The 13759-nt window shown below is 38.1% G+C and overlaps 1 protein-coding gene across 1 annotated transcript in view; it reads left to right on the forward strand.

Moving 5' to 3' along the window:
• Positions 1-13759, forward strand: part of MAN2A1 (mannosidase alpha class 2A member 1) — a 166612-nt gene that overhangs the window by 17819 nt on the left and 135034 nt on the right. Inside the window, exon 2 of the mRNA XM_037032276.1 lies at positions 12350-12607. Within this exon, the coding sequence (XP_036888171.1) occupies positions 12350-12607 (258 nt within the window). The remainder of the gene's footprint in view (positions 1-12349; positions 12608-13759) is intronic.

The following is a 13759-nucleotide window of genomic DNA, read 5'->3' on the forward strand; positions in this document are numbered from 1 at the left end:
TATTGATTCAATTATAAATGGGATTATTTTCTTAGTTTCTCTTTCTGATCATCATTGGTGTATAAAAATGCAACTCATTTCTGGATATTTATTTTGTATTCTACTGCTTTACTGAATTGATTGATCAGTTCTAGTAGTTTTTTGGTAAAATCTTTAGGGTTCTCAATATATTGATACATAGTATATCATCTGCAACTAATGAGTTTTTACTTCTTCCTTTGCAGTTTGGATGCTTTTCATTTCTTCTTCTTTTCCAATTGCTACAAGTAGGACTTCCAGTACTATGTGAATAAGATTGGTGAAAGTGGACATCCCTGTCCTGTTGCTTATCTTAAAGGAAGCAATTTTAGATTTTCCCAGTTGAGTATGATGTTAGCTGAGGCCCGTATTACACTGAGGTATATTTCTTCTATTCCCACTTTACTGAGAGTTTTTATAAATGGGTGCTGGATTTTGTCAAGTGCCTTTTCTGTATATATGGGTATGATCACTGGTTTTATCCATTATTTTGTTTATGTGCTATTAATTTGCAGATACTGAATCTTCCTTATATCCAGGAATAAATCCCACTTGATCATGGTGTATTATCTTTTTTAATGTATTGCTGGATTCAGTTTGCTAATATGTTGTTGTGGATTTTTACATATGTTCATTGGGGATATTGGCCTGTACTTTTCTTTCCTTGTAGTGTCTTTATTTGCTTTTGGAATTAGGATAATGCTGGCCTTGTAAAATGAGCCTAGGAGTCTTTGCTACTTGAATTTTTTGGAGTAGTTTGAGAAGAATAGGTGTTAGTTTGTTCCTTTTTTGAGAGAGAGAGGAAGGGGGAATGGAGAGAAACATGCATTTGTTGTTCCACTTATTTATGCATTCATTGGTTGATTCTTGTATGCGTACTGACTAGGGATCGAACCCACAACCTTGGCATATAGGAACAATGCTCTAACCAACTGACCTACCCAGCCAGGGCCTCAATGTTAGTTCTTTGTTGTTTGGTGAAATTCACCTGTGAAGCCAACTGATCCAGGACTTTCACTTTTTGGGAGTTTTTTGATTACTGCTTTGATTTCCTTGGTTGTAATCGATCTGTTCCGATTTTTCTATTTCTCCTTGATTTAGTTTTGGAAGATTGTATATTTCTAGGAATTTATCCATTTTTTCGAGATTGTTTAGTTTGTTGGCACATAAGGTTTGTAGTATATTCATATAATCCTTTTTATTTCTGTGGTTTTAGTGGTTACTTCTCTTTCATTTCTGATTTTATTTATTTGGATCTTCTCTTTTTCTTGATGAATCTGGTGGTTAAAGGTTTATCAATTTTGCATATTTTTTCAAAGAACCAGCTCTGGGTTCCATTAATCTTTTGTAGTGTTTCCTTAGATTATATTATATTTCATTTATTTCTGCTGTGATCTTTATTATTTTTTCTATTCCCTTTGGGTTTTTTTCTAGTTCCTTTAGGTGTAGGGTTAGATTGTTTAATGGGGGATTTTTTTTTGTTTGTTTGTTTCTTGAGGCAGGCCTGTATGGCTGTGAATTTTCCTCTTAAGATTGCTTTTCCATAGTTTTTGTGTTGTTGTGTTTTCATTTTCATTTGTCTCAAGATATCTTTTGATTTATTCCTCAATCTTATTGTTAATGTCCTTGTTGTTTAGTAACATGTTTTTTGCCTACAGTGTGTTTGTGTGTTTTTCAGTTTTTTTCTTGCAATTGATTTCTGGTTTCATACCATTGTAATTGGAAATGCTTGATATTTGTCTTTTTAAATTAAAACATGTGTAGTATCCTAACATGTGTTTTATCCTGAAAAATGTTTTACATGCACTTGAAAAGAATGTATATTCTGCCACTTTTGGGTGAAATGTTTTTAAAATATCAATTAAATCTATCTGGCCTTATGTGTCATTTAAGGCTGCTGTTGCCTTGTTGATTTTCTGTCTGTGAGGTTTATGCATTAATGTTAATGAAGAGTTGATCTCTTCCTTTAAGTCCATCAAAATTTGCATCAAATATTTAGGTGCTCCTGCGTTGAGTCCATATATTCTTTTTTGGATTAATCCCTTTATCATATATAATGTCCTTTTTGGCTTCTTATTATAGCCTTTGTTTTAAAGTTTACTTTGTCTGATCAAGTATTAACTATCTCAGTTTTTTATCCCTTCCCATTTGCATGCCATATCTTTTTTCCATCCCTTTACTTCCATTGCGTATGATGAGTCTTTTGTCTGAGGTGGGTCTCTTGTAGAGAGCATATACATGAATCTTATTGTGTATACAGCTACCCTATGTCTTTTGATTGGAGCATTTAATCAAATTACATTTAAAGTGATATTGATAGGTATGCATTTATACCATTTTGTTATTTGTATTTATGTTCTTCTTTTGGTTTCCTTCTTCTTAAATAAGTCATATTCTTCTAATACTAGTTTGTTCGTGATGAACTCCTTTAGCTTTTTCTTGTCTGTAAAGCTCTTTGTTTTTCCTTCAATTTTCAGTGATAGCCTTGCTGGGTAGAGTAGTTTTGGTTGTAGGTTCTTGCTTTTTAACTCTGAAAATTTTACGTCAGTCCCTCTGGCCTGCAAAGTTTCTGTTGAGGAATGATGTCTTATAGGAGTTCCCTTGTAGGTAACTAATCATCTTTCTTTTACTGCTTTTAAATTTCTCTGTCTGTAATGTTTGGCTTTTTAAATATGATGTGTCTTAGCGTGGAACTCTTTGGATTCATCTTTTTTGGGGCTTTCTGTGCTTCCTGGATTTCTGTATCTCTGGCATCCATTGGTTTTGTCTGAAATTACTTGAGAATTTGTCAGTGAAGATTGAATGTGGGCCTAGGTTGGACACTGCCAGCATTCCCTGAGCCAAGTGCAAATTTGGCAAGGCAGGGCGTTAGGGTGTCAGCAGGGAGGGGCTAGTGCATTTCTCTAGGTCAGTTTCAAGTGGAGGGGAGTGCTTGACCCAGGAACGATGGTATTTGTGTGCTTTGTAGGAGAGGGACTGCACAGGGACATTGGTAGCTGTCCCTCCAGCCCACTCCCTGAATCCACACAATTGAGTCTCTCTGAATATGACTCTGATGTCCCTCGAGTCACTCTCCCTCCACCAGAGACCAGAATGAGCATCTGAGGAAGATTTTTTGAGCTGGCTCTTTAAGAGGGCACTTAGGTTCCAGCAGTCTCTTATTTCATCCAGGCCGATGGAATCTCTGCTGATTTTCACAGCCGGATATTATGTGTGCCTCTCTGTCTGGTGCTGGTGCTCTGGTGCTCTTCCTACTTTTAAGATTCTTTCTTTTTCTTTAATTTTTGATAATTTCATTGTCTAGGAGAGGATCTCTTTAGTTGGCTTGGTTCAGTGATCTATGAACTTTGTGTACTTGGGGTCCCCAAATCTCTTCTGAGGTTGGGGGATTTCTCAGTTAGTATTTCTTGAAATAAGCTTTCTGCCCTCTTTTTCTTCTAGGACTCTAGTAATTTGCAATTTTTTTTGCTGGTATCTCATAGATTATGTGTTTATTACTCTTTTTCATTCTTTTCCCCTTTTCTTCTCTGCTTAGATAATTTCAGTTGATCTGTCTTCAAGTTCAATTGTTCTTCTACTTGATCAAGTCTCATATTAAAAGTCTGTTTACTTCAGTTTATTCATTATTTTCCTTAAAATTTCTGTTCTTATTTTTTTGTCTCTTTGTTGAATTTCTTATTTTCTGATGACATTACATTGTTTATATGTGTTTTCTTATAGCTCTCTGAGCATTTTTAGAACATTTAAACAAATTATTTGTGAGGCTATTCCTGTAACTCCATTTCTTTGCAGCCAGTTACTGGAAGTTTACTGTATTCCTCTGGTGGAGCCGTGTGTTTCTGATTCTTTGTGATCCCTGTAGCTTTTCGTAGGTGTTTGTGCATTTGAAGAAGCAGTCACCTGTCCCAGACTTTATGGACTGACTTCAGTAAGGGAAGTCTTTCATCTGTGGGTGAGGCATGCTGGAGCATCCTGTGACCCCAGGTCTAGTGGTGCAGGGCACCCAGTGCAGGATGTATGACTGTACCAATTTCAGGGGTAGCATGATGTTTTTTGACTCACTCCACAGGCCTCCCTGGCATTGACATCTATGTGGTCCTAGGCAAGTACTGCAGAGTGTCTACAGTGGCTGCAAGGGCTATTTGAGTCCTCAGTGGCATCTCCAGGTCCAACAACTGGGGACTGGGATAGACAGCCATGGAGACTAGAGCAGGTGGTATGCACACATTTACCTGTGGGGGCTAGCTGCCAGGGTCTTGTGTAGTGCCAGGGGCTGGTTGCAAACTTACATGTAGTAGTGGGAGTCAAGGCAAGCAGCCTGGGCTGGGGCCAACTGTAGGTGCACTGGTAGTTGAAGGGGCATTTGTTGATGTACATTACATAACTGCTCAGTCTCACTATGGACACACAGTAGTGGATACTAGTGATGGGGGTTAGGCGGGGGCTGTGCAGGTGTATAGCTAGAGGATCTAGGTGCAGATGTGTGCGATGGTGCAGGCCAGTGTCAGAAGACAGGACCTCATCTGGGCCCACAAGCCAGATGTGGGGTCCTGGCTATAGGTATGTTCTCTCATGGCTGCATAGTCTTCCTGAGCAGACACAGAAAGTGGAAATAAAAGGGGTCAGGTCCATGGTATGCAAGTGCACAGCTGCACGGGCTACGCTAGGGTCTTGGACTGCTGCAGCTACAGAGGCTTGGGCTGGCTGTTGGTGTGGTTCCCAGGTTCCAGAGGGCTGGGCAGGGAGGAAGTATGGTAGGACATAGGTGGCTAGCATCAGTGAATGCCAATAAACATGGGCTGAAAACTGGTGAAATCTGCAAGGCTTCTGCAGTAGCTGTGCTGGCTATTGGTTTGGGTCCTTCTTCAGTGGTGAAAGCAGAGTATGTGAACCTCTCTTGCTCTTTCTGCGTGGCTGCTCTTGGTAGCTATTGCTTTTCTTCCTTGTTCTGAGCTATTTCTATATGTCACTTTATGCAGTGAAGGCCGGGGTAGCTGGTTGCTTACCCCTGTCTTCTTTTCCAGCAAAGGGAGTTCCTTTTTGGTGTTGAACACTGCTGGCTTCAGGGGTAAGATAATGCTGGCAAAATGAAGCTATCTTCCTTCTTTTTTGTGTGTGATCATTCTCGGATTTTTTTTGTTTTGTTTTGTTTAATTGTGCTGCTAAAGTTTGGTAAGAGATCTCCCAGAAGTGTTTTTGTCTGTGGATGACTAATTGTTTATCTTTGTGAGATGAAGAAGGCTGGGGTTTCCTATGCTGCCATTTTAGTGGTGTGGCTATCTGGGCTGAGGCCCTTAACTGAGATTTCAGGGATGTGTAATTCTGAGAAGCCTTTCATATGATTCTGGTCTGGTTCCTGTTATACAGCCTATTCACCTCACCACACTTGCTTCCTGGTGGGCACAGTACATTCAGTGATAGACTCCAAGTCCATAAAAATCTTGATGTGATTGAGTGATAATGCTGAATCTAACAATATTTGACTTGAACAGGGTAAAAATGAAAGATTGTGGAGATCTCAAGTTTCAGATACGTACCCATATAAGTATTATGGTGATGTTTTGTTTCTTTTGAATGCTGCCATTGATGGTTATATATAAATGTATAATAATATTTCCTCTATAGTTCTCTTCATTAGAAACTTGATTTGGTTGAATGAAGATCTTATATTACTATCATGGTATGAAGAATTCTAGAATTGTTAAGGTTCTTCTTCAAAACTTTATCCCTTGTATCAGTTGAAAATCATAGCCCATTAAGTCATGGTTAATAATGGTAGTAAATATGGGAAACCTTTTGTTGGACTGTACAGAATTCATAATCTTTTCCCAGAAAAGGAGCCACATATTTTACCTGACTCATGAGGTCACCTGTGGCCAAACATGGATCAGTTTCTGTATCATTTCCTAAGCTGTTCCTGAAGATCACCCTATTATTTTGGACTTTTCTCTCATCCTTCTATTACCCACTTTTTTATTACAGTAAAGATTTTTAAACATTTTTTTCTTAATTTTTTTTTATTATTTTAATTCTTTTTTAAAAAGATTTTATTTATTTTTTTAGAGAGAGAAGAAGGAAGGAAGAGAGGGAAAGTCTTCAGCAATGTGTTGGGGACTTTCAATCTGTTTCCAAAGAAAACAGCAATGTGTTGTTGTCTCTCATGTGCCTCCTACTGGGGACCTGGTCTGCAACCCAGGCATGTGCCTTGACTGAGAATCAAACTGGTGACCCTTTGCTTCGCAGTCTAGTGCTCAGTCCACTGAGCCACACTACCAGAGCTAAAAATTTTTATTAGTTTTAGTGCCCCCAAAATGATATTTAATACTTCCATAGAAAAATTGCCGCACAGTTTTTCTTTCTTTTCTCCCTTCAAAAAATACAGAGGTGGTCAAAACTAAGTTTTCAGTTGTTCATATGGAAAATACAATCGTTATAGATAATAATACAAGAATAGACTGTATTTTGCATGCTCACAACTGTAAAAAGACTTTGCCCACCCCTGTATTTTGCAATCCTGTTTTATACTAGGTATTGTGCCAGGCCTTAGGGTACAATGGTGACTGTAACAACTATTGTTTCTGTTTTCAATTCAGAGATTCATTTAGTGATGAACATGGGAAAGCAATACATGGATAAAATAGATAAAAACACTGTGGAAGAAACAAAAAATAAGTTGATGTATAACATATGAGAGACCTATTTTAGGATGACTGAGGAAGGCTATGCAGAGGGGACGTTTGAGGGGAGAATTGAAGATTGTATAAAGAAGGAACATGTACCAAGGTCATCAGATAGAGTGGGGAAGAGCTGGCTTAGAACTGGGATAAGAACAGGGTGAAATTAGGTTGTGGGGGCCAGAAAGAAAAGGGTGAAGAGATAGATATGCAGATCTTTAATGATTGTAGTGTAAGGTATTTTAAGTGCTTTGAGAAGCTAACAGTGAAAAATATAAGAAAGGTATTGCATCCTAGTAGGGCATGGTTGAAAGATGTGGATATGGAAAATCAGTTAAGAGATTGCCTTACTAAGCCAGAAGAGATCATTCATGGTTTGGACCTGAGGGAAAGGAGTAAATTGATTCAAAAACTACTCTGGAGGTGAGATGAAAAGAGTATGTAGATAGATTGGATGTGTGAGCAGAGTGAGGCAGGAAGAATCAGTTATGCCACCAAGATTTGCTGAGTGACCAAGAAGGTGAAGACTAGTGCTACTTACCGAAGACCTAAGGACTATAGAAGGCTTTTTGGGAAGGTGCCTTTTGGACTTAAGTTTGAAACCCAAAGTCAGGTAGTCATTGGATTTTATGGGTCTTTGTTTTTTCAGAGAAGAGACATCAGTACGAAAAAAAATGGAATTTAAACCTTAGAGTAGATGAGATAATTTAAGACAGTAAGAGAAGACAGAGAACTCAGGAGCTAATGACCTTGGAGAACTCCATCATTTAGATATTGGGGAGATTGATAAATAGTTGGTAGGAGGAAAACCAAGAGTATGTTGTATTGGGAGCTTGTGAAGAAAATGTTTCTAGGAGTGCCAAATGCTCCTTGAGATGAGATGAAGGCAGTGTTTGCTCCTCAGACTTGGCAACATGGAAGCTGTTGGATACTTCTCAAGAGCAGTTTTGGTGGAGTGGTGGGCAAGTACTGATGGGAATGGGCAGGCGAGGGAATGGGAGTTTGAAAGGAAGGGGGATAATGAGTGTAGACTGTTGATAACCCCTGTATATCCAGGAAGGGGATGGGATCCTGGAAGGGGATGTGGGGCTAAGATAAGCACTGGAGTTTGACGTTTTTTATTTATTTATTTATTTATTTTTTACAGATAGGACAAGATCTTAAATTGAATCATAAGAAATTGGTGGTATTTGACTACTTTTGACTTATGAGAATGGCAGTTTCCTATAGTTTGACCTAATAAAACATGTTATATTATTGAGAATGTGTTGCTTTTGGAAGGGGAGTTTGATGAAACAGTGTGGAGAGCTTAAACACAAGAATATAGCCTTTGAGCAGTTGAAAGAGATGGGGTTGGAGCTCACCAGCAATGCTGGCCTTTGAAGTGGGGACAGGGGAAGGCACATATTTTTTTTATCGTAACAGGAAGGGAGAAGAAGGTGTGCAGATTCAGCCATGCTTCAGTGATCGCAGCTAGTGTCTTACCTGGGGCAAATAATTACATAGTGACCTTTCAGATTAGCTGTAGATGCACACTGATTGGTTTTGTTAGAGGGCTGAGTGGGTGCTGATTCTATTTTACCTTCTAGGCTCTAAATTTTCTGTCTCAAAAATCTTTGATATCAGTGATTTTTTGCTCAGTTTTTCTTCCACCAAAAGCAGAAAAAAAAATTGAATACCATGACCTCCTTCCCCCTCTTCAGCAGTGCAACTCTGATGGCCTTCCCATAGAACTGATTAGCAAACCAAAAAATGAAGTGGTTTTCTCATCAGTGATTTTCTTGCCCTACAAAAATTGTCTTTTTCAATATTATCATCAGTATTCTTTGAGTTGTCAGCGTAATTGAAACATTGTCTATGATTTCTGTTACTTTAAAATAGACTACGGGCACATCCTTTTAAGGTCATACTAGTCTTCTCTGTGGTGTTCATAATTTGCTTATGAGGTGTGTGTATTTCAGAAATTTCAGCTATTTGGAGGGAAACTTTATTCCACTGCATAATGTAGCGTAATAAATAATTTTCGTTAGACTGTTAGGCTGACATATCCCTGGGGCACAATTTTCTTTGTGAACTTCATTAAGTGCAAAATTCCAGGTCCTGGTCATTAATTACCCTTTAAAGTAACAATGAGATTGAAATCATCTTTAATGCCTGCAGGATCCTCTTTCATGAGACATCCATCTCCTGTAATGTTTATTTTGAATAAGACTCTCCTCCATGGGTTATGGTACCAGGGCCATAGTAAGACTGTTCCAGAAGGATCCCTCTTCTTCCTCAGCTCTTCTTGAGCTATAGGCAGCTTTGCTGTGTGCATGGCTCCCAAATTGTCTTTTCTCAAAAGTACAGGAAGCTCTGGAGAAAGTTGCCACCCATGTACTAATTCATAGACTATTAAGTGTCTGATAAAACATATAGCATCTTTCAACGCTCTAGGATGGTTTAAAAAAAAAAACCAGCACACCTTTAAATTTCACTGGAATAATTAAATTTCACCTTTTCCAGCACACCTTTAAATTTCACTGGAATTACTGTCTTTTTTCCTTTTAACATTTTTAAAATTTATTTTTAATTATAGTTGACATATATTAGTTTCAGATGTACAGCATAGTGATTCAACATGTATATACTTTGCAATGTGATCACTGTAAATCTAGTAACCATCTGTCACTATACATCATTATAACAATATTATTGAGTGTTATTTTAGACCTAGCTAAGGTTTTATTCTATGAAGGTATGTGGCTTTACTACAGGCAGGACAAGTCAATGTGTTCTGATTCTGCTTGCAAGCAGAGGAACTTGATTCACCCTTGACATCTGCTGTGGTAGATATCACAGGCATCACCAAGGTAGACTTGTATTTTCAGCATTGGAAGTATAATTGAACAGAATTCATCAGGAGTGACTTCAGAGAGCCATGGTCTGTAGTGTTGTGATAACTGAGGGAAGAAAAGTTTTCCCCTTATTTCAGACAGCCTTTGATAGCATGTCTGTTTAGGAAAATATGTATAGATTAGTCAGCTGTGTACTTGACTCTCAAATATTTTTAGCCTCTTGGGGTGAATTTTGGGTTGTGCCAAGGGTAACCTTTGGCCTTTCCACTGAGAACCACTCAACCAACATCAACGTGTGTTTGTAAAAAGGGTTTGTAGTATGTACAATACTGCTCCCCAGCTTTGCTGACCTGGAATCTACATGGTTCAATCAGCTTTTCTTTTTGAATCCTGAGCTAGTGTTGCACCAATTCATCCAGTTTTCCTTTACTTGGTCATTTCTAGTCGCAAACTGATTTATATTCTCTGTCTTGCTTTTCACTAGGGAAAATGGGGCTCGTCTTGTGGGATGAGTTCTCTGCATACGCTAACTAACAGGCTTCAGAGTTCTACCTTGTGGACGTATGCCACCCCACCTAGATGTGACAGTTACTTTAAAGGACTGCAGTTTTGATGTGTGTGGTGGGGCTATTTCTGTCTCTGTTATGAAGAGAGGACTGTGAGAGCATCTCTGAGGTCTGAGCAGGTACATGGTTGGCTGTCGTGTGCTCCTTGTCTCTCTTATGTCAGGGGTTTGGATATTCATCTGCAGTCAAGATAATTACTGCTGATATGCTTCCAGTTTTGGCTACTTTTTTTTCTTATTCCACAATGTCTTCCATAGTTCCTTCCAGACTACTTTCAGTTTTCACAGTTTGCTGAAATGGCCTTCTTTTGGTAGATAGCCATTTCTATTTCTTCTGTTGTCTTTTCCATTGTTGAACTGGCCGGTAGCCTAGGAGTAAATTCCTTGTTTTAGCCTCCCCATTATGAAATCAACAATTGTTCACAACAGACAAAGGAAAAATATAAATGTCCATAACTAGTTTCTACCACTTCGATTACAGCCTTCCATATGTATTATATTTCAAAAGGGGATCATCATATCATATATTTCTAAATTTTCAGCGACTGAAAACTATTCTGGGATATTAGATGTACCATTTGACCAGTTCTTTACTTTCAGAAATTTAGGTGTTTTTACCTTTTTTCTTTTTTCTTCCTCCTTACTTTCTGCTATTTCCTGGTGATAGAATTTTTTGTTTCTGGGTATCTAGAGTTGTGTGTTCACTATCCATATAGTTTCTTTACTAAACCTTAATGTGGACTCTTGGGGACACAGGATAGGCTCTTTCTGGTTACATTGTCACCTCATGTGTTCAGACAGGGACTCATATCTTAACCCATATCTGTCTTCCCAGCATGGAGCATTATAGCTGGCACAGTGGGTGTTCATTAAAGAATTACAGTTGCTTTCCAGAAATATGAGGGCCATTTGGCAAATTTATAATTACCTGCTCTGTATTCGGAGCCCTGACTATAGGGATGAACAAAACAAAGATTGTCCTTGCTCTTAAAAGCTGAGGCAAGGTTTATGTTACAGAGATGGCAAACCTCTTATGTGAGGATCAATTAAAAACCTGAAAGTCACACAATATAGTGGCAACAGTCTAAACTAGTTAATAGTGTGGTTATGTGGGGGGTGTTCATGGCAGTGTTTTCCAAGCATATTAGTAATTAATAATTGACTCATTGATCTTTCTGGGGATGATAATTTTTTTTAGTTTATTTTTTTCCATTAACATTTATCCCTCTTATACCCTCTTCCACCTCCACCCTCTTCGCTGTCACCACCCTGTTGCCTGTGTCCATGAGATCTTGCTTTTTTTGGCTTGATCCCATCACTCCCTAACAGCCCTCCTCTAGCTGTCAGTCTGCTCTCTATGAGTCTGTCTCTGTTTTACATATTCTTTCAGTTTGATCAATAGGCTCCACATATGAGTGAAATCATATGGTATTTGTCTTTCTCTGACTTGCTTATTTCACTTAGTATAATGTTCTCCAGGCCCATGTATGTGGAAAATTTTCTTTTTTACGACCAAGTAGTATTCGATTGTATAAATGTACCATAGCTGTTTTATCTACTCAGCTACTGATGGATGCTTGGGCTCCTTCCAAATCTTGGCTATTGTAAACAATGCTGTAATGAACATAGGGATGCATATGTTCTTTCGATTTAGTGTTTCTGGTTTCTTTGGATAAATTCCCAGAAGTGGAATCACTGGGTCATAAGGCAGTTCCATCTTTAATTTTTTGAGGTACCACCGTACTGGTTTCCACAGCGATCGTACCAATTTGCATTCCTACCAACAGTGACAGGATTGTCTACTAGTGCTGCCAATTGAGATGACATGATCGTTTACAGATTCATACTTTTGGGCCTTTAGTAATAACTAGAATCAGTTATACTTAAATTTAAAATTTCATGCCTGAGTATAATATGTTATTGTACGTAGTCGTTTTAGAGACCCAAAGATATTTTAGGGCCGGATTTGGGGTAATAGGAAATATACCCCAAAACATTTTTGGGTCCTTCTTTTGCACGTTTTAAAATGTGGTTAAACGGAGATTGCAACCACGGAGGAGATTTTCTGCTGTAAATTGGTGTTTCAACCCTGCCAGCTGCTTGTGTTTCCTGTGATCCCACTTATAAAAGTGAAAAGTGAAGGGTGAGTGGCTGCCCTCTTGGGCAGGCAGATAATTTTTGAAAAAAATGTGTGTGTCTCAGCAGAGCTATATTAGAGTTTCATGTAGCTGCCTTTTTCTTTTTTTTTATTGTAGGGCCAGCTTTCAATGTTGCAAGAAAAAATAGACCATTTGGAGCGCTTGCTAGCTGAGAATAATGAGATCATCTCAAATATTAGAGATTCAGTCATCAATTTGAGTGAGTCTGTGGAGGATGGGTCGAAAAGTTCAGTAGGCAATTTCAGCCGTGGTGCTGGCTCACCTCTTCTGTCATCGAAACAGTTGTCCCTCATGGTTGACCCTGAAGACTGTCTGTTTGCTTCACAAAGCAGAAGTCAGAATTCAGATGTGCAGGTAATGTATATATTTGTTAATAATCACTGGGCTTTGTTTTTGTTTTTGTTTGCTTAGATTTGATATGGTATCTATTCTTACTTGGTTACTTAAACTCTGGATTCTAGTTTCTGTTTTTGTGATTTAATTAGTCACAAAGACAATAATATTCTTTTTTAGTGATAAAATTCTGTGTTTCGCTTAATTTTCCTTATGTATACTTTAAGAATAGGGCCATTTTATATGCTCCATATGTGTTATTTTTCTCTAATAGTTGAAAGAAGACCTTTTTTGCTTTAAATTTGGCCAGAGAGATTTTTCTTAACCTTCCTTTGCAGAGAACAAAAAAAGCCTTCCTTGTACTATATTACTGTTACACATTATAGGTTTGACACCATGTAGGGTTACGTTCTTTTTTGCTGAATATCCCTTTATGAGGGGAAAAGGGAATATTCTAGAGCTGTGCTGTCCATTATGGTAGCCCCTGTCCACATGTGGCTACCAGCTACTTGAAATGTGGCTAGTTTAAACTGAAACGGGCTCTAGGTATAATATATACACAAGAGTTTGTATGAGAAAAAGAATGAAAATATCTTGTTCATTTTTATATTGGTTACACATTGAGATGGTAATGTTTTGAATATATTGGGCTAAATAAAATATATTATTGAAAGTATTTTTGCCTATTTCATTTTACTACAAAATGTAAAATTATGTATTTGGCTTGCATTAATCTTTCTTTTGGATCACGCTGTTCTAGAGGATAGTGGAGTTGAAGACTAGGGTAAGAAAGAACTTCCATTTTTTCTAAATTTTGACTGTGTCACTCATATTTTTCTGTCCTGCAAATTAGCAGAGAGCTATATTTAATCTTATACTTTAGATCAGATATCGGAACTTGGTGGCAGGACCCTTGGTGACTTCATAGTAGAAATTTTCACTAACTGGTAGGGGTAGAGAACAAGATAGGATCTTGAGCCATGGCTCACAGGCCAAACTGGAAACTGGGAACAGAGAAGCTGGCCAGGCCTTATGCCTGCAACCTTATCAGCTAGTGTGTGGCCACAATTAGATAGGACTGTGATTCGAAAGGATATCTATTTCTGTGAGGCTTGGTTTTATTCAGGTTTTAGTTAAGTATCTTTTAAAAAGAAACAAAACACCCCTTTTTTG

This window comes from Sturnira hondurensis, unplaced genomic scaffold, assembly GCF_014824575.4.
Source record: "Sturnira hondurensis isolate 20B ecotype Veracruz unplaced genomic scaffold, ASM1482457v3 Scaffold0021354, whole genome shotgun sequence".
NCBI classification, from domain to species: domain Eukaryota; kingdom Metazoa; phylum Chordata; class Mammalia; order Chiroptera; family Phyllostomidae; genus Sturnira; species Sturnira hondurensis.